At 35.7% G+C, this 24,095-nt stretch overlaps 1 protein-coding gene across 10 annotated transcripts in view; it reads right to left on the reverse strand.

The window, feature by feature from the left end:
- Window positions 1-24,095, reverse strand: part of LOC132109609 (calcium/calmodulin-dependent protein kinase type II delta 1 chain) — a 177,966-nt gene that overhangs the window by 42,074 nt on the left and 111,797 nt on the right. For 5 of the 10 annotated variants that reach the window (XM_059515844.1, XM_059515852.1, XM_059515836.1 and 2 more), the window contains exons 8-14: window positions 23,518-23,601; window positions 21,602-21,696; window positions 20,665-20,787; window positions 19,434-19,517; window positions 18,942-18,984; window positions 18,166-18,200; window positions 12,900-12,932 (exon numbers count right to left, since the gene is read on the reverse strand). In XM_059515844.1, coding sequence (XP_059371827.1) covers window positions 12,900-12,932; window positions 18,166-18,200; window positions 18,942-18,984; window positions 19,434-19,517; window positions 20,665-20,787; window positions 21,602-21,696; window positions 23,518-23,601 — 497 coding nt within the window. The remainder of the gene's footprint in view (window positions 1-12,899; window positions 12,933-18,165; window positions 18,201-18,941; window positions 18,985-19,433; window positions 19,518-20,664; window positions 20,788-21,601; window positions 21,697-23,517; window positions 23,602-24,095) is intronic. The other 5 variants (XM_059515888.1, XM_059515870.1, XM_059515879.1 and 2 more) reach the window with 1 other exon arrangement.

Below are 24,095 nucleotides of genomic sequence, written 5' to 3' on the forward strand. Positions count from 1 at the left end.
GCATCAGAGGGAGAGCTCTCTGGAGAGGACAATTTGGCTGCACTGCCATGGTGGCAAGGCCTGAATCAGATCCGGAGATGTCGGCTATGCTTTCCTGGGCTGAGAGAGTTGTGCCCGAGTGGCAACCTCCACCGTGTCCCGAGTCCTCGTGGTTGGACAATTGGTTTCTTGGGGTGGCTCGCGCTGGTTCTCAGCACCCTGCCTTGGTGCCTTTCTTCCCGGGGGTGCATGAGGAGCTCACCAAGTCATGGCCAGCACCTATTGCTGTTGGAAATCGATTTGCTGGTTCCTCCTCCCTCACCACCCTTGATCGTGGTGCAGCTAGGGGGTATACAGGGGTCCCCCCTGTGGAGCGGTCGCTTGCGATGCACTTGTTTTCTAATACTGGCTGGGCGAACTTTGCCTCCCCTCCCGGGTCTACAGGTAATCGACTGGCCAGTGATGCTTATACAGCCACTGCATAGTTTTTTCCAATTATAAAACACTAGACAGAAATTTAGACATCATATAAGTGATTTATTTGAGCACTAGAAAAATACAATAAGAATAATCTGAGTAAGAAACATAATAATAAAAAAAAGATTTAACTTTGTATACCAATTACAGAAAATCCTGAGATTGCTAGAAATGCAGCATTTACAATGAATTACAATGCAAATAAGTGCTGATATGCTGATGGCCACTTATACAGATGGTAATAACACAAATGTGCCATAAAGAAAATAATCCACTTCTCTATTCATATAGATGTGTTCACTTTGATAGCCGTGATCATACAGTAATAGCGAGCAGATTTGTGCTGATTTGCACTCAAACAGATGGTAATCATGAAGATACATTTACATAAAACACACTCTCACATATATAAAAACTGTTGAAAAATAAAACAAATAAAGAAAAAGGCGATCGCTATAAGTTCCGCCTCCATCAGCTGACAGGTGCATCAGAGCGTGTCACGAGAGCGCCAGAATTCAAATATAGTATCTTTCATTCAGTTTTTTTTCCCGGTGGTTCGTCTCATTCTGTTTGTGACACTGTACGCTGCAAAACCATGCCGTTTTTTTTACTACCAAGATGCAGTTTCTGACCGTGGGTTATTCCATAACGGACACAAACAGTTCTGTCGCTGAAGAACTGAAATATAAACATAGGAATTATGATCCACATTTTAACGTTATTGCTTCGTTGGACCAAACGTGCTCCATGAGATTTCGTTCAGTGGACCCTTACCTTCCTAACTAAACCGGGATTTACAGCTGTGGATGTGTTTATGACTCGTTATTACGACGAATCTGGTATGTACTGCATTTCCATTATTCATGTTTTTATGTGTAGTGCTTACACAAATGTAGAAAATACAGTCTTTATAAGCTTTCCATTGAAAAACAGTGAACTGTCATCGATGCTTGAGGCTTAGGTTTGTAGACAAATATAAATTGTCAATATATATCATTAAAAATTTTTATTATTGATAAGTTAAACTTAACATTTAGTGAAGTAAATAGAAAAACAAAAAAAACTTCCATGAGCCAAGCATTTTTCCATACAAAATATATATCATTAAAAAAATTAATTATTGATAAGTTAAACTTAACATTTAGTGAAGTAAATAGAAAAACAAAAAAAACTTCCATGAGCCAAGCATTTATCCATACAAAATAAACTGTTGACAATGTCCACTCTTAATGCACATTCAATGAAGCACCTTTCAAAAACATGGTTAGTTCATGTATGAACATGGAAAGAATAGTCAGTTAGCAAACACTCTTTATAATGATATATAGTTTGTCAAGATTAAATTTGTCCCGTTTCATTTAATCTATTCATAAACACTGACACGTGCGAGCTGAGGGGCGTTGAGGACGCAACAGGTTAAAACTGTAAATTCTACTTTTTGTTACAAGTATGGTGGAACCATCACTTCTACCACAAAACATTGCTTTGTAAGTAGATCTTACACCTTACATCTTCCTGATGTATCCAAATTTCTTAGCATATCCAAAATCTCAGAAGAACTTGATGATGTAACAGAAACTATGGACTCTCTCTTTTCTTACATTTTAAATACAGTTGCTCCTTTACGCTTAAGGAAGACTAAGGAAAACAGCCTGACACGGTGGTATAATGAGCACACTCGCACCCTAAAGAGAGCAGCCTGGAATATGGAGCACAGCTGGAGGAATACAAAATTAGAGGTATTTCGTATTGCTTGGCGGGAAAGTAAACTACTACTTTTCACTACTAGTTAGTGAAAAACTTTTGAAGTCCCTTAAATAAGGTCATAAAACATACAGAATATTTGTTCACAAGACTGTCAAACCTGCGGCTTGTAGCCTAGAATTTTTGCTTCAAAATTATGTGAAAATAATATTGTTTACTCATTCACAGAAAACAATAGATTGATTTAAACTTTCTAAGACACTTTTTGTTTGTAAAGGGCATATGCGAGTAGGTGTCATCTATCATGAATATTATTGTGATTTGCACCTGAGAAGACAAAGGCCCACATAATGAGCTGCATAATGAGCCTTTCAGTCAGGTGTGTGACTGAGAGGGAAGAGTTACAAGAAAGAATGTGAGGACAAAATAAATGTATATATTTTCATGTTTGTAGTTTATTTAGAATATATTTAATTATCCCACAACATAATTTGAGATTCATTCTTTTTTCTGAGGAAATTCAAAACTCAAATCCTGAGTTAATCCTCAGCATGTCTTCTTAAACCTTGAACAGTCTCGCTGCTTTGTTTTCCGTGGTATGCTGCGCACTTCATGTGGAACATCATAAACTCAATAGTTGTCTTTATTTTATAAATGCACAAAGTTTTGTTATTTTGTGTGGATACAAATAAAAGTAGACCCTTTACAGATTTGATTGATGTATTGCTCTGTACGATCAAAACTGAAAGTGTAATTTAAGTTCTTTACTGGGTTATCAGGAGAAGATTGCCTCATAACACGTATACGTGGGGATCGACTCCAGGGTTAACCTGGCTTACACATAACACACAAAAATACGTTTCTAATATCCAAATACATTAAAGGGTTTTTAGGCTGCATTAATTAGGTAAACTGGAACCAGGAACACTTCCCATAACACCCGTGTACTTGCTACATGAGGTGATACATGAGACAACAACAAAAAAACATAGGCCTACCATTAAAAGGCTTGGTTGCAAAGGGTTCTGCATGGTCCTCTTCAAGAATATCCTCTGCATTTCAGTCGGGCTCAAACTGATAAGCGATATTTACGCCGCCGCCGGTGACATGAGGGGCTTGATGTTTATACGGGCACTAGAGGCTGTTTAGACAATCACAACACACTGGGCTAGCTAAATCAGGAAATGATCAATGCATTTTTTAGAGAAGGGACAGAGTGGTGTGGAATAAACATAAATTATGTGAAAAAATTATGTTTTAAAAAAAAAGTAAACATTAACTAGGGCTGGTAATTTAATGCGTTGATTAGATTAATTATGGAGAAAAATAAAGCGTTAAAATTATTAACGGATTTAATGCACTTGCCCCACCCTAGACCTATATGGATCATCTGCAAATTCATACAGTCGATTGATGACTAATATGAGGCAGGGCAACAACTTACTGCGTGATGGAGCCAAGAGAATATTCCTAAAATTCAAGATATAGGGCAAAATGCCCCGTTATAAATTTTGTCTCATATTTACATCAAATAGTTAACCCTCTGGAGTCGATTGTGTTATGAGTCATTTTCTCCTGATAACCCCGAAAAAAAATTAAATTACACTTTCAGTTTTGATCGTACAGATAAGAGCAATAAATCAATCGAATCTGTAAAGGATCTACTTTTTTTGCATACAGACATAATAACAACATAACTTTGTGCACTTATAAAATAAAGATAACAAACAAGGTGAGCTGTCTGCAGCCTTTGTCTGCGCTGATCTTCATTTACAAATATGTCATTAAAATGAACTGTAACTCCGTAAATACTCAACGAAGAGACATGAGAGAGATCTATAGAAAGCTGCCGAAAACAGATATTCAGTGATAAAGTAATCCATATGAAAACAACGCGATGTCCGTTTTTCATGTCTCCCTTCATTATCTTCTAATGTGACAGCTGACTGATAAGCTCATTATGCAGCTCATTATGCAAGCCTTTGTCTTCTCAGGTGTGAATCACAATGATATTCATGATAGTTGACGCCTACTCGCATATGACTTTTACCAACAAAAAGTGTCTTAGAAAATTTAAATCAATATATTGTTTTCTGTGAGTGAGTAAAGAAGATGATTTTCACATAATTTAGAAAGAAAAAGTCTAGGCTACAAGCTCCAGTTCTCAAAAATCCTGGGAACCAATGTTCTGTATGTGTTTTATTGCCTTATTCAAGTGTTTTAACATTTTTTGTTTTTCACTAACCACACATAATTTTTTTTTCTCAAAAACACAACCATGTACATACATGCTGCTCACGTATTATTATAGCCAAGTTTGTGCTGATTACAGTGAGATTAGATTTTAGCCATTTAGATGTGTATAAGAAATTGAAAAAAGCACAAATGCCAGGGCATGACAAAACTTCTCCAGGCCCCAAAAATACCCTTAGACTCCAGAGGGTTAAGAAATATCAAGTGCATTATCACATGAGTGCAAACGTGATACACATCTTATACAACAGGTCATTAAGAAGTTAATATTGTGTTATTTTAGACACAATGTTATCTGTTTTGCTAAATTTTGCCAACCAAAATATAAAGGCAAATCAGAACTGTTCATCCCCGAGCAACACACAGCGGCATTTCATTCTTAATCCACGCTTTGAACGAATTGGGTGAACCATTTAGCACGTTGAACCATTGGCCATAATCACAATGGATTTGAAGTGGCACTGCACAAACCGATCGGTGTATGACATCAGAGTACCGCGAGAGCGATTCAAAAGCACAAGGATTCGTCTTCTCTCTAAGCTCTTGTGGTTCTTTGATGTCACACACCAATCGGTCTGATGGTGATGATCCTCTTCAAGTCGAATAAGCCTAATGATTCAATGAACCATTCATGAAGAACCATTTACTTCACTCCTAAATGAATCAGCCATTTGAATGAATCAAACTAATGACTCGATGACTTAATTAAACTGTCACTAAAGTAGATCACTAAACACACTAAAGTGTCTTTCTTTCTAATCTAAAATATACTTTAAAGTCATTTCTATAGAAACTTGTATGTCATGTATTTAAATAATGTCTAATTACACATTTTTAATGATGATGTTGCAATTTAATACACTTGAAACGTGTGACCCTGGACCACGAAACCAGTCATAAGTAATACGGGTATATTTGTAGCAATAGTCAAAATATATTGTGTTTTAAAAAAATATCAATTTTACTTTTATGCCAAAAATAATTAGGATATTAAGTAAAGATCATGTTCCATGAAGATATTTTGTAAAATTTCTACTTATATAAAAATGTATTATCATTAGTAATATGCTTTGCTAAGGACTTCATTTGGATAACTGTAAATGCGATTTTCTGTCATGCTGTCTGGTCTCTGTTTCCCTGAGTCTCCACTAGTGGTCTCACTTCCCCATAGGCACCTCACCGTAGGCACTACAATTCCCACAAGCCTTGTCCCTTCATCACAGTAATTGCACTCCTGTTAATTGCACTCAGGTGTCTTGATAGTCATTACCCTGCCTATATTAACCGGTCAGTTTTCATGGAGTCCTTTCTTTCCGTCACCCAGTTTCCTCGCCTTCCGAGTTTCCTCGTCTTCCGAGTTTCCTGTTCCAGTTCCTATTCCTGTTCCTGTTCTTATCCCTGTTGTTTGTTTTGGATTGATTTCTGGGTTTGACCCCTGCTTGTTGGATTCTGATTTGGATTACCCATTAAACCACACTGCGTTTGGATTTCTCATCTCCTGTGTTTCTCTGGGTTCCCGAACATAACATTTTCTCAATAATTTGAATTATTGAGAATTATTGAATTATTTGAATTATTGAATTATTGAAATTATTATATTTATTTATTTATTTATTTTACCCTCAGATTCCAGATTTTCAAATAGTTGTATATCGGCCAAATATTGTCCTGTCCTAACAAAGCTTTTTTCAGCTATCAGATGATTTATAAATCTCAATTTAAAAACAATAACCCTTTTAACTGGAATGGTGATCCAGGTTCACATACATTCATTTTAAATGTAATTTTAAATAACACACTACAGTTAAAATGAATATCAACTACAAGTGCAAGTATTTTAACATGTTAGTCAACACATCAAAATAAGTGTACTTCTTTAAAGCATGATAAAATAGTATAAAAACAGTTATACTTAAAAGTTCAACTTTTAATTTGACATTATACAAAATTGCACTACTTAAAAGTATACTTAAGTGTTTTAAGTTTTAACTTTTATTTCATTTAATTCTATTATCTGTAAGTACAGTTTATTTAAACCAAAAATAAAAAAATAAAAAAATAAGATTTGAAGTACACTAAAGTCAACATTCAAATTAATTTTTCTTTCTTTCTTTCTTTCTTTCTTTCTTTCTTTCTTTCTTTCTTTCTTTCTTTCTTTCTTTCTTTCTTTCTTTCTTTCTTTCATGCTGTCAGCCAGGAACATGTCAGTGATGGAATCTTCATAACCACTATAATGCTATAATGTACAGTATTTGAAAAATAATGTGTCTTTTGAACATTGAAGCATTTCAACATATTGTATTACACCAAATAATTATCTTTTAAAAAGCACCATATGACCCTTTTAAACTGTCCATTTGAACTGTGCTTTATTACTTTTTTACACATAATGTATAGCGTTGATATAGATATATTAACTAAACAATACACGTCCATAGCATGCATTTGGCATGTTTGTTGATGTAACTTTCCCCAACACTGTGCTCAACTAATCGATTATTAAAAAATAAAAAAAAATGTTAATTGCAGCCCTACTTTTGTTATATCAAGATCACAAGAAAATGTATTCATTGAGAAAACCAGTTTTTAAATATTAAGTCATGATAACTACAAAACAAATTTTGTTAGCTTGAAATTAGAGGTCGACCGATATTGGATTTTGCCAAATACCGATAGCTAGGTTGGACCACACTGGCCGATACCGATTAATTAACCGATAGTTTTTAAAGTGGATACTGAAAAAAGAAAAAAAAAAGAAATAGTGCTTTATTTACAAAAAAAAAAAAACAGTACTTAACAATACTAATAGAAGTAGTTATAATAAAATTAATAATAACAATAAAAGTAATAGTAATAGGAAATGTTGAAATTACCACACTCTAATAGGGCCCTATGAAATCTGTTTAATTTTTTTCCTAAATTCCATTTTTTTTTATTTCCAAATTTTGTTATTAAATTTTTCTGTATTCTGTTTTAATTTTAATTTTACTCCAATCATTTTTAATAGTTAAATTAATGTTTATTAATAATAAAGCAAGTCTAATTAATTAAAATCATGAAACTTATACATTTTCAAATCAATTTAATAAAAGTTTAACAAAAATTACCTGATTAGGGCTTTATGAAATGTTTTATTTTTTCTCACCATTTTTTTTTTATTATTGTTACCAAATTCTGTTTTAGCATGTCTAATTATTTGAATGCATAAAGCAACTTTATTTATTTTTTCTTAAAGAAGCCTAATGATTTTTTCCACCTCAAAAATTTTGTGTGTATTTACATTTTTATTGTTATCAAATCAAGGCATGAAACATTTTGTCTTTTAATTACTGAAAATTAAGCAAGCTTTTTTTCGGCAAACAAAAGGGGATTAACTATTCAAAATTAAACATGGAAGAAATGTTGTGTGAATAATCCTTAAAAAATGCTGATGGTTTAATTAAAGTAGTAGTAGGCTATGTACATTCTACAAAAAAATAGACTTCAAAACCGTACTTTTATTTTGACGGGATGCCGTGTTCTGTGCATGTGATATGATGCTTTTACTGTGTGTTCACACCGGCCATCGCCGAGAGCGTCAAAGTTGTCGGAAGTCACTCATTTTAAATGAGAGCCAGCGTCGAGAAGCGGAGAGGAGCAGCGCGGCGGAGAGTTGAAATCAGGGCAACTTTATGGTATTGAGCTATGACGCGGTTCGGCGGCAACCAATCGGAACGTAGAAGTCCACCGCTTGAGAGGATTCCAGAGAACGCAGCTCTGACCACATAAGTTCTCAAGCACAATAGAGCACAGGTTGATTATTTCTGTGGCTGGTTTGCAATAATATATGTGTCCCTGTTTGCGTACAGGGACATAAAAAAATAAAATAAAAAATTATACGTGGACCAAGGTGTCTGAGATTGTTCATGGTCCTGGTGAGTTGCTGATGTGCAGTAATGTTATAGGATTAATAATCTAATGATATAATAAATAATCTACGTCAGAGCATTCACAAATCTTTCAGCAGCATTGTGAGGAGAGCAGCCAGAGTGTTTTTTTGATGCTCTCGATGGCGGTGGTGATTAGGCAGGGCATACACTGTGCGATTTCTGTGCGATTTCGGCAAGGTATCAACTCACACTGTACGAGCAGATCGCATGCGATGTAAAGCCAAAGCTCACGATTATTATGCACTGACTGTACGGTCCGATCATCGAGTTGCGTTTTGACTGCTCAAACTATATGTGGGGAATCAACACGTAGGATCCCACAGAACCCGGATGTTTGTGGCTGTTTCAGAATAAACATGCTTTCCCGGGATAAACCATAGAGGGATAAATGCACTGCTTTGGTGATATGCGCAATTCTTTGTGCTGAAATGTCAAAAAAAAAAAAAGGCAGACAGGCAACTGCAGCTCAGCAGCTATATCCTCCCAACTTTTCTCTCTGGCATTCCTGTCGTGGTAAGTTGACGATGACACGTCGAAAAGGCTGACATGTTGCTGCCATAACTCCACAAGTTTTCCCTCCATCACTTCAGCCAACACTACACGCCGTGTCGCCATGGTTTCGTTTATGGTTTCACACTTGCGCAGTGCGGGAAATGCGGAAAATCGGTTGGTAGCCATGCTTCAATAGTGCGATACCTCACGAGAGTTGACCAAAAAATCAGAAATCCATCCGACCAAGTGATTGCCGGTCAGGAGAGGTTAATTGCGTCTCGTTTCCCCTTGTACACTGCACAAACACTGCACAACAAATGACACGACAATGCTGAAAATCGGCTCAACCCGAAAAAGAGTTGCACGAGTCAGAATTCGGCTCAAAATCGGATGAAAATCGCACAGTGTATGCCCGGCTTTAGTCAAATCAAACGGTCAGGTGCTCATGAAGTGACTCTCAGAGCAGTTCTGAAGAGGTTGTTCATGTGTTTTCGTCCTCATTTAGTCAGACGGCAGACACTGAAATCACCACGAGCGTCATGCACGCTAAACTGTGAATTCCGTTTTTATGAATGGATTCCGCGTCTCCGTCCGCATTTTCTGCATCGCGGAAACCATGGGGGCCTACATTTATCCCAGCACAATGTATACTCTCACACTTGAACTGCTTCTATTCTTGAACACTTAATGATTATCTAATCAAAATAAAAGAGCAGCGCCGAGTCTAGGAGAACTCACCGGTATCACACACACTCTGGACGCGTCATGTTCAACTCGTGCAGTGCTTTAAAAATTTATTCACCAAACGGACACAAGTTTACTTCGAGAATGAACAATGAGCCAAAGATAAGTTTGAAGTTCAGTATTTAAAAAACGGAGCAAACGGAAAGAGCAATCTATATTATAGCTCTATAAATGAAGCATACAGACTTTATTAGAGCCACAGAAAGACAAACGTTTCTATGAAAATGCTCAATATACAATTCATTATGTACATTAAGAACGATTCGGGCGATTATAATCTAATTTAATGTTAAACTATGTGAATGGCCCTGTGAGGCGCAGCAGGATTTTCTGTCTGAAGTGTCTCTCAATGTCCTGCATTCAGCGTGCAGCGTCACGTGTCTAAACAAACAGCATGTGCTGTCAGTGATTTCAGCCACTAGATGCCTCTTTCGCACTGTATAATGAAACCGAGCTTTCTCAGCCGCTCCAGCAACTGACCCAACCCGGGAAACTATCAGCCACTCCAGCAAAAGACAAACGCAGAAAACCATGGATTTTTGCAGATAAGCGATTGTTCCAGCAATCAACTATCGGTGCCGATTAATCGGCAAAACCGATAAATCGGTCGACCTCTAGTTGAAATCATGAGAAAACTTATATCTAGATCACAAGGAAATTCAATTGTGATCATGAGAAAACAAGAAAGAAAAAAATAATAACACATGCCCTCTCTGGACTTCCGTAAACATGCATAAAAGTGTGTCTTCTAAAGTTTGCGAGAGAATAATCTTGTAGAGAAGTTTTTGTTATTTACAGATTCCCAGGGGAACAACTAGATCATTAAACAGCACAAAGCAGCAAAGACTTCATCGCCATCAAATTATTCTACCAAACCTTTCAAAATCCTCTTCCCTTGAGGCAGCCATACATTTTTGGATGGATTGTATATGTGTTTTTAAGAAGAAGAAGATGAAACACACTCCTATTAAATACATACTGTACAGTGTTCCCTACAAATTACAAAGACTATAATCTAACTGATTTGAAGGTAACCCTTAACATAATATTCCAGTAACAATCATGTTAAAGCTCATTTCATCCTTGTTAAGCTAATTAAACTTACCCCTATTTTGCTGTTGCGATCAATGTAGAAACTCATATTGGATATGAAACAGACGTGTAATAACATTTTACAGGCATCACACCTTGGGTCATTATGATATTAAAAACCGGGATGTTTGGATACTCTACACAAGTAAATAATCCAGAATTTTATAAAATAACAAACTCATACAATTAAAGGTGCCATAGAATGCAAAAATCACTTTTATAAGGTGTTTGAACAGATGTGTGGCAGCTCCACACTAGTAGTTCTATATTTCTCTCTACTCAAGTCCAGCCCATTTGTGATGCACTCCACCCTATTAGAATATACACAGCCCTAAATGAGAAGCAGCAGTCTGCCATTACTGTTTTCTTGCTTTAGCTGCTGGAGGTACAATGCCAACGCCAAAGAGCCAAAAAGTGTCATGTGTTGGGATGCACTGACGAAGATAAGATTCTCTATAGACCACTGAGGAAACAATGGTTAAATTTCATTTTCGAAGGAAATGTAAAAAAAAAAAAAAAACAAGGAAAGGAAAAGTCTTATACGTTTGTGATAACATTTTACACCGGACTGCCTCACAAACATTGGTCAGTTCAGTGCTGTAGTTGTGCAAAGATTGCTTCTGAGAGACGGATCTATAACAGTGCTTTCGCACAAATGTCCAGACTCCAGACAAAGTAAGCATTAGGCTTGTTGCGATAGTCGGTGTTACCGGTGATACACGGTGTTTAACCCACCTACCGGTCATAGCACTTGACCACCGGCACCGTCCCCATCGTGTTGAAGTTTTAGCCTATAGCGATAAAGCACTTAATTCAGTTAGTGACTACGTGCCTTCGTAATTTAGCGTAAGCGGAACGAGCGCCGCAGTAAAGCAGCAGGTGTCCGATTTCATTTATCATTTGAGGAGAGTGAGGCGAGCTAACTGGCAAAGGATGGCAGAAGATCTGGTTTCAAAGCGAACTGTTGCAATTTAAAATGAAGGTTTTTCGTTTATTGTTTCTCATTTAGCCTATTTATAATTTTTTTGTACGGTGTATGCAGTTAATAGGCCTACCTCTTTTTTTTAACAGCTTAACGTGAGTTTAATTTTTATATTAGTTTTTTTTTTGCACTTAAGTGTCCAGTGATTATTTGGGTAGGCTACCTTATTTAACGAAGTTTTTGATGTTCGTTCGTTTCATATTCGATGGTTGTGCGGTGTTTTTTTGTTTTTGTTTTTTGCTGAAAAAGGCAGGCACTTTATTTAACGAATATTTATAATTATTTAACGAGTCTTGTTTGATACTTGCACGATGTGTGCAGTGGTTCGTTTTGTTAATAAATGCACTTTAAAGGTGTTTCATATGTGCTTTTGTTTAGTTTTTGCATGGTGTGTTAAGTTATTATTCATTTTGCAATAAAGATGTGTGTAATACAAGCGAGTGTCTTATTGTTTTGTGTATTTTTATTAAGAATAAAATAAATTAAACCATGATTAATTCAAACAAATGCTACTGAATTGCCGCTAATTAAAGTGAAAGTAAATTGAGACGTGTGCACGTCTGCACGACCGCATTTTCGGCCTCCCGAAATCCCCGACACGCAACCCCGGTGACACCAGGATTACCGTTTTTTTTACACGTCGATTAACCGGTGGAAAAAATCCGTCACCGCAACATCCCTAGTAAGCATCATGCGTAATAATTTTATTCTTGGCTCTCTGTAAGGCTAATGTTGCTAAAGCTAGCATTGTCTCTGCCTGTTTTCACTAATGCTGCCTTCACTTGCTATCAGAATGATCATAAACAGGAATGTGGTACAAAATTGCATTTGGAAGGAATGTGAGGTCAGTAACATGGTCACCACCAGTTAAACCGTAACACCAGTTTGCCCGCAAGCATGAGATCTTGAAGCTCCGCACTCTTCTGAAAAGGGAGGGGGGAGAACCAGCTCATTTTCATTTAAAGGGGACGAACACAAAAAACAGCATGTTTTGGCTCAAACCCAAAAAGTGGCAAAATTATCTATAAAATTATTAGCTGTAAAAAATTATCTGCGGGGTATAACACTCTGGGGACATCAGAGAACAATTTAAAATATTCTATCAATGCATTCTATTGCACCTTTAAGTATACAACTGCAAAGGTTTTCAGTCTACATCTAAAACTGGACTATACAGAAGAGAACTACAATACTAGTAACTACAGAATTATACGAATAATGATTTTATTATAACTAGCACATCTCACCATTTCAAATTCTGTAGAGTTAGGCTTCCTTTTCTGCAGTTTGATGTAGTAAAACAAAAAAAAAAAACCTTATTATCACCATGCTATCAGATAATGTTTTTCTCATTGTGCTAATTCTACTGCATAATTCACTAAAATGGAGCAACAATAATCTTATCATCCTCTCAAAAATATAATAGGAAAAACATGGAAACTTTGACTGTATCCCACTTTGTATACTTTTGCGGTATATATGCAAAACTATGTAGACACGCTCTTAACTATGTAGACACTCTCTTAAAATTAAGGGTTTTAACTATTCTATTAATAACAAATATTAATATTACACCATGCAATGACATTCTAGAGAATTCTGTTTTTGGAGGGATTACTAAATGAACAATGTCAATGTCAATGTCACCTTTATTTATATAGCGCTTTAAACAAAATACATTGCGTCAAAGCAACCGAACAACATTCATTAGGAAAACAGTGTCAATAATGCAAAAATGATAGTTAAAGGCAGTTCATCATTGGATTCAGTTATGTCATCTCTGTTCAGTTAAATAGTGTCTGTGCATTTATTTGCAATCAAGTCAACGATATCGCTGTAGATGAAGTGTCCCCAACTAAGCAAGCCAGAGGCGACAGCGGCAAGCAACCGAAACTCCATCGGTGACAGAATGGAGAAAAAAACCTTGGGAGAAACCAGGCTCAGTTGGGGGGCCAGTTCTCCTCTGACCAGACGAAACCAGTAGTTCAATTCCAGGCTGCAGCACTGTGAACGATTTAGGTGCCCTTGAGCAAGGCATCAAACCCCCAACTGCTCCCCAGGCGCCGCAGCAAAAATGGCTGCCCACTGCTCCGGGTGTGTGTTCTCTGAGTCTGTGTGCACTGCTCTGTGTATGTGCACTTTAGATGGGTTAAATGCAGAGCACGAATTCTGAGTATGGGTCACCATACTTGGCTGAATGTCACTTCACTTCCACTCACTTTTTCACTTTACAGGACGTGATGAGATCCTTAACAAAAAATGGCAATTGGATACTATCAGCCAAGAAATGTTTGTCTAATTCAGACTGTTCTTCTGGCTGGGCTGGCTCATACAAAGCCTGCCTGACCATCAAAAGTCTGAAGGAGCTGTGGAGAGAACATCAACCCTGAAGGAGACTGCATTGCAATCGTTCAGGCTTGGGCACAAGCAAATTCCTTCAGAGAAATATGCTGCACATGTTACATTGTGGATAACGGAAAAGGGCAAAAATCTGTCAGATCATCATCTCATTAGACATGAAATGGGTTTGTCCGACAAAGGATATATTCAACATGTGCAGATGGGGATGGCTGATTATTACTAACTCTAATATTATTGGAGTAATATTCTCAAAGCCTTTTTTTAATCCCCTAAAAATCAAGGCATATTTGACATATGTGGCATATATGACATATGTGACCCTGTGCCACAAAACCAGAAATTGAATTTTTTAGAAATTGAGATTTATACATCATCTGAAATCGGATTATATAAGCTTACTATTGATGTATGGTTTGTTGGGATCAGACAATATTTGGCTGAGAAACAACTATTTAAAAATCTGGAATCTGAGGGTGCACAAAAAATCAAAATATTGAGAAAATCGCCTTTAAATTTGTCCATATGAGGTTCTTAGTAATGCATATTACTAATCAAATATTGTTTTGATATATTTAAAGTTTACTTAATATCCTAATGATTTTTGGCATTAAAGAAACCATAATTTTGAGCCATACAATATTTCTTTGGCTATTGCTAAAAATGTACCCCAGCGACTTAAGACCTTTTGTGGTCCAGGGTCACATATGTTCTTCCAATATAGACCTACTTTGATACTTTCAGACACTCTAAGCCTGATATTGAATACAATTTTGGATACAGCCTAGAACTTAAAACACTGTTCCAAAACTCATTCAGGACAGATTAACACTGCTTTCACAGGGTTTGAAAGGCACAACCCATGTTTTAGCTGATATGAGTTGGAGACACAGCTGTGAATTAGAGTGTGAGATAAAGATAAGGGTTACTCAGTGACCCTAAACGCTTGACCTAATTTTTTATTAAAAAAGGGCTAATTAAACATTTTTAGTAATGTGAATACTAAAAAAAGCAAACAGTATGTAGACAATGACCACTGTTTAAAAAGAGGCACTGCAGGATTGTAGGACAGATACATAGGGCCCTATCATACAACCGGTGCTACTGTATGCGGCACAAGACACAGTGCAAGTGTTTTTGCTAGTTTGAGCCTGAAGCAGTTCTAATTTTCACATACTGCACCATGTTGTTTATATGGGCGTGCGGGTCTAAAAAAGAGGTGTTTTCAGGCACATTGTTAGCACATTTCTTTTTTTAGGAACTGAAAACTGCGCCAAAGACCAACTCAAACTCAAAGTCTGGCGCAAAATTTTTTCTTTGTAATTTAAAGAGCAAATTAGCAATATGTGCCTATAGCCAAGTGCACAACGTGCATATACTTTGCTTATTACACACACAGCACACAAACATTTTTAAAATGAAAAATTACATTCCGAACCCACAATGGCACGAGCACAACTGGCTTTTAAAGGGGATGGGAGATGAGCCTCTGATTGGTTTATTTATTTATTGGTTTATTATGCCCAAAAACACCCATTACTCATTAAGAGAATAAGGACAACCCGTTTTAACCATACATCCGTGCGCGCCGACTGTTTTCCCGTCATTAAACTAGCAAAAGTGGATTCACACATGCCCTGAGTGCACCTGCGCCATGCGCTTTAGACCATGCGCTTAGATCATTAAAATAGGGCCCATACATTATATACATAGGCATTCATAAACATAATGTATATAAACTATTGTTTTCAGGATACCAAAATTATTGTTTCGATACCGATACCTAGTCAAGAATTGCGATTTCGATACTTTTTCGATACTTTTCCTGAAAGGGAAAATACACTCTCAAATATCATTGCTGTGCTTTATTTTAAAACTAGGACAACATTCTAATCATATAACACACTAATAAATGAACATATGAACAGCAGATATATTAAACATGTGAACAAAATATGAAATATCAAAATATAAAAAATAAATTAGAGCAATGACATTCAAGGTAAAGAAAGAATAAATTTAGCAGCATTATCTCAGTTATCATAAGAAACATAAGAGTAATAAATTTGTCTTGATTCTGAACTTTGAATAAAAATATGAACAGCGATTATATTAAACAATGTTTCTGAAGATTAAATATCAATAGATAAATAATATCAATTTAAGCAATGGCATTCAAGTAAAAAAAAAAAAGCAAGCTAATAAATTTAGCAGCAATATGCCAGATATTGTAACTTATTCTGTCAGTTGTGCAACCCTTTCTTTCAGAGGAGAAAACTCAGCCAGTGAGCTTTATTGTGCGTCATCTTTTTCTACCAGTCGTGGACCGGCGGCCACAGTATCACTTGTGCTCGCACATGTAGCCTGGTGATGCCCCGCTTTTATGAAATTATTTGGCCCGCCTCAGCCCGCAAATAAAGTAAGGTACGTTGCTGCTTAGATCTTCGTATTGTAACCTTATCAAAGAACCTAATAAAATATGAAAATATGTATTCCAAATATTTATTATAGGCTATATGAAATTGCACTATTGATGGTTCATCCGTGAACGAATCTTTTAGGGTGAACGAATCGTTCTCGTTCAGGTAATCCACTGACTCATATTTCTCGTTCACTGAAGTTCCTCCCACCACAGCAGCGCACGAGCACGGCGCTATTAGCAGCGCATGCGCAGCTCGTGAACAGCCCTGTGAACTGTTTCATCCTGTCAAAGAGTTAATCAAGATGTGATGGAGCATGTGATTTGTTGAATGTAGTGAACAAATCCGCCCTTCACTGAACGAGATCGAGAGATCGTCTCGTTCGTGAACGAGTCGAATGAACTGATACATCTCGTTTATGAACGAAATGTATGAGTATACAGGGTCAGTGAGCCAAGTATCTCAAATCTTGATCAGCAATCAGCAGATACAAAGCGCAGTTATAGGTGCTGTGCAGATACACTCGTTTTCGTATTTAGCATACAGAACATAACTCCACGTGTAATCCCCGATTAATGTGAATATTATATATGAACTGTCTGACCAAACAATTAAAATGTTAATTATGCAAGAAAACCTTGTGCTTTGTTCATCTAAACAAATTATTTAAACTATTTAAAGCGATTATGCACACATTTTAGTAAAGCCAAATCAGTTTAGTAAAGCCACTAATGCAGCCATCTCGCTCTAGTGCTTTTTTTGCTGCGTGCGTGAGGAGAAAAATACACAGGCGTCCATAGGGAGGCACTGGAAGCGTGCGTTGCACACACTAACATGAAATACGTCTCTTACAAATCTGGAACGCAGTCGTTCTTTGAAGTATCGATACTAATAAATTTAGGAATCGTGACGTTTTTAATTTCTGATAATCACGATACTTTTGAAGTATCGGTGCACTGTGCAACACTAATATAAACCCAACCAAAAAAACAATAAAATAAATAAAATATTTGTCACATGTGCCCACTGGAGCTGACCCATCCTCCAGAAAACCTTTCTGAAGCCATGAACCAAAAGAGCATTAACGTGTGCATATGCAAATGTTCACTCATTAAACACTGTAAGCAAATGTGCATGTGCAATTGCTGACAAGGAACCAGGAGCAAGCTTCAGTGTAAATTATTATTTATGTGTTTGCATGGGTGTGTATGCATGTAAGAAATCATTAGAAAAATAGTTGAGGTAAAGACAGATAAAGGTCACGTACACACTGCAAGTTTCAGGAGTGACAACCGCATTTAGCTGCAGTGTGAACGTGGCCAAAGAGAGTGTAAAAAGTCAATCAAAATAGTTTATGCATAAAGTTAGGAGTTACAGTGGCAATTTGCCTGGTAGGCTTTATAGATTATAACACTCTATGCACTCACTTCAACAAAGCTAAAGCATTCTGGATGTATGTTAATTTACTGTACCAAAACAAAACAGTTCTGTGATATGTTAAGTGTAGGTCCAGGGGTGAAGCATCGATACATACACAGTGGGAATACTACTATGGGTCATGCCCATTTACCTGCTGCAAATCACTTACTAGGTTACTTAATTACTAAATACAACTGGGTAAAAGGTATGTCAGCTAATTAATATTCTTGAATTTTTTTCTCTAGGCAAAAATAATAGTTAATGTCCGTGGCACATAAAGTATGTGGCAATGTTTACCTACAGTACAGTAACCTACCTTAACACCATCAGGCTTCTTGTATGGGTTCTTGCCTGTTGAGTGAAATGAAAAGATCATTTTGAACATAAACGGGAATAAAAAAGGAAAGTGTTGGGGCAGACAAGGTTAGCGTTTACTAATGTTGAAAATAGTACAAAATATGATAATCACTGTGCTTCACACACTCATGATCCGTTGGCGTCAAAATCAAACTCCCAAAATCCCTGAATGAATCGTAATCAAAGATTTGCATAATGTAATGAAATATGATGAAGAAGCAAATTCAATATTTTTGTGACAGTAAGACAGATTTTTTAATAAGACAAAGATTATTAACAATACAGGGAAATGCTACTTTTGAAACACTTTTTTTATAGGGCTGGACAATTTCATAATAATAATAAAAATAATAATAATAATAATAAAATCATGATTATTTTAATACACATTGTGATTGCTATTTGAACTGTGATATGATAAATATGTAATTTTGCTGGTGCTTTGGATATCACAAGCTAATAGTACAAAAATGCAAACATGAAATAAGTGTGTGCAAACTAAAATTTTATTTAAGTAAAATCTTAGCCTTTCAAAGTTTAGTAATTGCACCTGGCCATCTGACCTTAAAACAACTTTCTATAACCTTATTTCAATGAAAATGTTAAAATCTTCTGTATTATCTGAGATGCTTTACATCTTCTCAAACATAAAAAGTATAAATCCAACTTGTTTACATGATTCACAGAACGACTATCAAAAAGCAAATGCAAAGTAAACAGAAGAGAGTTTCTTACTTGAGAAGTTCCGTGTAGCAAGCATTGTAGTAAGGATAGCACCCTAAAACAATCCAGAAAGAACAGAAAGGCAAAGATCAATCATGAGTCTTTGTAGCTGTGTAAAATATTAGTCAATGCTAGATTAATTAACAATTAATCTAGGTAAGCTTTTTGAATGATGTCATTCAGGCTAAAACCCCACAAAGACTAAAGTCAATATGAAATAAAAGTACATTATTGTTTATTTTCTTAATAGATTTCTTAATGCTCCTGCTCTTTTTGTATATAATGTACATTATTCTAAATATGGCACAAATTCTCTCAATTATCTTTCATAAAAATCCAACCCTTACCCCTTATCTCTTATAGAGAATATTTTTCCATTTATAATGGGTAACAGCCCCATGAAGTGCTAAAAAGTTATTTTTTTGTGTGTGGTTATTAGTCATTAGTATGTTCCCAGTTAGAATGCTGTGCATGTGTGCATTTAAATAACTCTGTGTTTCTTACTTTAAGCTTCCTCCTGGCATTGAATTTCTTCAGGCATTCCACTGTCTCCTGTCTGTGCATCATGGATGCCACTGTGGAACGTTGCTATGATACAGACAGAAAAACAATAAATGAACAACTGTTTTAGATCTATTATTAAAATATATCTTTGTAGGCTAAATAAATAAAGGTCCTGCACATTATTGAGAATCAATTGAAGAAAATCACTGTCAGTGTGTACAATAAAAATTGGGGCACATTCATTAAACAGTTGTACCACTTGCAATTCAGCTGAAATTTGCATGAGACAGAGGTATGCCTTGGATGCTGAGTCATTATCATTCTTTCCAGAACAAACCTATCTTTTATGCAAATATGATCCATTTGTGTACACAAAAATTAAGTTTTATTACCACCTGTAAAAGAAAAATAAATAAATGTATTAAAAATACAAAGATTTGTAGATATTCTGGAGATCATGGCGTAAGTTGCTCATCAAGACAATGTTTAAGCCAAAGCAGAACTGGCCCCCTGACTGAGCCTGGTTTCTCCCAAGGGTTTTCCCCCATTTCTGTCACTGATGGAGTTTTGGTTCCTTGCCACTGTCGCCTTTGGCTTGCTTAGTCGGGGTCGCTTGTCTGATTGCACAGACACTATTGAAAGAGAGCTAAACTGGAGGATGACATAATTGAATCATCAATTAGCTGACTTTAACTGATCTCTTTGCTATTGTCTTCTTGCATTATTGACAAACTATTTTCCTGTTTGAAACTGTTAAGCTGCTTTGACACAATCAGTTTTGTGCATAAAGGTGATTGACTTGACTTGAATATTGCATTGGAATTTGCGATGGTCACAGAAGCAACTAAATAAAGAAGCAATTGTGTATCGAGAAAATTTTTATGTGAAGTGCTAAAATAATTTAAATTATTATTCCATTATTAATTAATATAAATAATAATATTAATAATATCTGACTTAATTAACATTAAATAATAACTTTGATTAGAAGTAATCCGATATAATATAATGCATTACTTTTAAAAGTTATGTTCCCAGCACTGATGATAGTATGTTCATACAATGCAGATGATAAAAATGTGTGTGTATGCATATGTATGTGCTTGTCTGTACCTCCCTAACCATATTTTAAGGGACAAAACATAAAAAAGAAATTATAAATCTATGCAATGCCCCCTTTTAGATAGAATAGTAAACTTGTGTGTGTGAATGAGAAAGTAAGTAGACATACACAGATCCAGGGGTGTTTGAGGGCCTCAGCTGCTGTGATGCGTTTGGCAGGGTTTATAGTCAGCATCTTGTTGATCAGATCTTTGGCCTCTGGTGTCACTGTATCCCACTCAGGAGAAGGAAACTAGGAAAAGAATGCACACACACACACACACACACACACACACACACACACACACACACACACACACACACACACACACACACACACAAACACACACACACACACACACACACACACACAAACACAAACACAAACAAACACAGCTTTGATAACACATTGAAAAATGGATTTCATTTCAGGATCTGGGGAGCCATAGTATTTTTCTTATCATTATCACATGTGATTCAGATCATCAGCTTGCTAGTAGATTGTGTGTGAGTTAAAAGAGACAAACCATTGACATAGCACATAGAGTGAACATTTAATTGGTCTACGTTTGTCTTAAAGTGATGCTGCAGTATTATAATGCACTATTCTTGTTTAATAATTATCATTATGCATTACAAAACTCATCAATAACTGATAGAGCCTTTCAGAAGATTAGGTTCATAGAAGCCAGATGAGGCAATGTTTGGGGAAACAATTTAGTCTCATCCAGAATTACTAAATAGCTGGGCATCTGAGCCAAGCTGGACAGAGGCCAATGGACTGCTCATTCTTTCTTACTCGCTCCTTTACTTTCTGATGGAAAAACATGATTTGCCTAACACATAAATAACACAAAATTATGATTTGCATTAAGTTACTACATCTGTGTTTCTTTTTTTTTTTTTTACTGTCAGAGTATCAAACATACAGTAGATAATTACTGAGGATCATATCTAGTATCTTAAGAAGGTATAAATGAAGCATATTAAGCATTTCTTAAAGAACTGAGTATGTAATCATTTCGTAATATATTTGATATACTATATATCTATGTAAGAAATCTTACATCGTATGCACCAGCTTTGATCTGCTGGTAAAGTCGATGTTGGTCTTCATCCCAGAAAGGAGGGTAACCCACAAGAAGGATGTACAAAATAACACCTATTCATGAAACAAAATGGTAAAAAAAAAAAAAAAAAATGTAGGTATAAGTTATAATAAAATATATTATATTAAAGGGTTAGTTCCCCCCAAAATGAAAATTCTGTCATTAATTACTCACCTTCATGTCGTTCCATACCCTTAAAACCTTCGTTCATCTTTGGAACACAAATTGAGATATTTTTGATGACAGAATGTTGTCAGATTTCCTTCCACTGACTGCCTTTGTAACTACCACTTTGACACTTTAAAAACGTTATAAAGAGATCGGAAAACATATCTATTTGAATCGAGTGATTTAGTCCAAATTTTCTGAAGAGAATCAATTGTTTTTTATGATGAACAGATTTACGTTAGGTTTTTACTCGAATGTAAACATTGATCAGTGAACATAAGCAGCAGCTCAACCAAAACATAATAACACACAAGAACTAACCTCTTCCGGAAACTCAAAAGTTCCGAGTGACACATGTGAATGAACCTCTTTGGTTATGCAGGGAACACACATACTGCTAAAAAATAATAACAATAAATTTATAGCCTGAACGCACTGTAAGGCACTTTGGATAAAATCACCTGCTAAATGCATAAATGTAAATGTTATGCAATGTTTAAGCTTCCGGAAGAGGTTTGTTCTTGTGTTTCCGTTGAGCTGCTGCTTATGTTCACTGATCAATGTTTACATTTGAGTAAAAGCCTAAATGAAATCTGTTCAAGAGTAACAAATGATCGATTCTCTTCGGAAAATTTGAACTAAACCATTCGATTCATATGGATAAGTTTTCCAATCTCTTTATGAAGTTTTAGAAGCATAAAAATGGTAGTTACTGTGGCAGTCTATGGAAGGAAATCTGACAACATTCTGTCATCAAAAATATCTTCATTTGTGTTTCGAAGATGAACGAAAGCCTTAGGGGGTTTGGAACGACATGACATTTTCTTTTTGGGGTGAACTAACCCTTTAATATATAATATCATATTTCATTATATTATATAAAGATAGACAGTTCCTGTCTCAGACTGAGACCATGGACCACCCACAGACTGCTTACTAACCACCCAAAATGAAAGTACTTTTATAATTGAGTAAATTCTGATCTGATTGGCTAGAAGACAGTTGGGGTGCAGATAGTCACAAAGTCTGAATAAATTTTTTTAAATAAAATTAATCTGAAAAAAATTATCATCTTGATCAAACATATTGGTATACAAGATTTTACTGGGATATCCAAATAAAACTTTTTTTTTTCTATGATTTTTTCTTAACTAATGCAGGGTCAGATACCAGTTGAAAGATGTGCTCCTTTTAACAATTGTTTTCTCTTCAAATTTCAGAATTGCAATGGGTTGGTTTGCAATTCCATTAACTGCAGCAAATATAGAAAACATAATTTGCTAACTGGTTACTCATGATTTCATCCACTCTCATATTATTCTGGATTTAATTTCACAGTTTATCAAATATAAATTTGTAAATCAGATGAAAAAAGTTTTTATTTAGACAGCTGGCCCACTATGATCACCATAGTGCCAACAAAATTAAACTGAATAAAATGTCAGACTTTGCAATCAAACTGTAACTCTCCATTTATAACAATATTTAAGCATCCTGAACTCTAATGTATGTAATATACATACATGTACTGTATATTTATTTATTTTCTTTCACCAAATCAGATAAAATTATTTAGTGAAAACAAATCTGCAACTAGGACTATAAAGCAAAGGATATTATGTTATATTATAAACATTATGTAAAGAAATACAATTTAATAGCCAGCAAAAAAAAGTTCCACAAAATGCCTGTGATTAGGAACCCACCACATGCCCACATGTCCACTGGTTTGCCATAAGGCTCCTTCCTGAGCACCTCAGGAGATAGATAACCCGGAGTTCCAGCAAACCCTTCAAAAAATTAAAAAAAAACAGACCTCAATTAAACCTAACTCTTTTTTTCTCCTTTAAACAGTATTTCAAAAAAACAAAAAACAAAAAAAGAGCTACCCATAAATTCTATCTTACGAATTTATTAAAGGCATTTTTGGACTTTGGATTGCAGCCTAATTCTAAAATAACTTTAGTCCCTAATGTCCCATCAAGCCGCAGAGGCAAAAAGCCCATAATGAGAAAGCAGCCAAAGAGGAAAACTGGAGCTGAGTTTAAAGCCCTTGAGATCATTGTAATTAAATGGTAACATCATCAGGGTTTATCCAAAAGTAAGACTAATCACACAACATCCACATAAAACTTAGTGAGAAGAATAATAATAATAATTATCATCATCATCATAATTTTTTTTTTTTTTGTGAATAAAGCCATTTTAGAGAACAGGCAAAATATATTTAGATAAAGATTATTAATAACAGACTAATTACTAACATTGCTTCAAGTGTTTGAAT

The sequence above is a fragment of the Carassius carassius genome, chromosome 2, assembly GCF_963082965.1.
Source record: "Carassius carassius chromosome 2, fCarCar2.1, whole genome shotgun sequence".
Classification (NCBI taxonomy): Eukaryota; Metazoa; Chordata; class Actinopteri; order Cypriniformes; family Cyprinidae; genus Carassius; species Carassius carassius.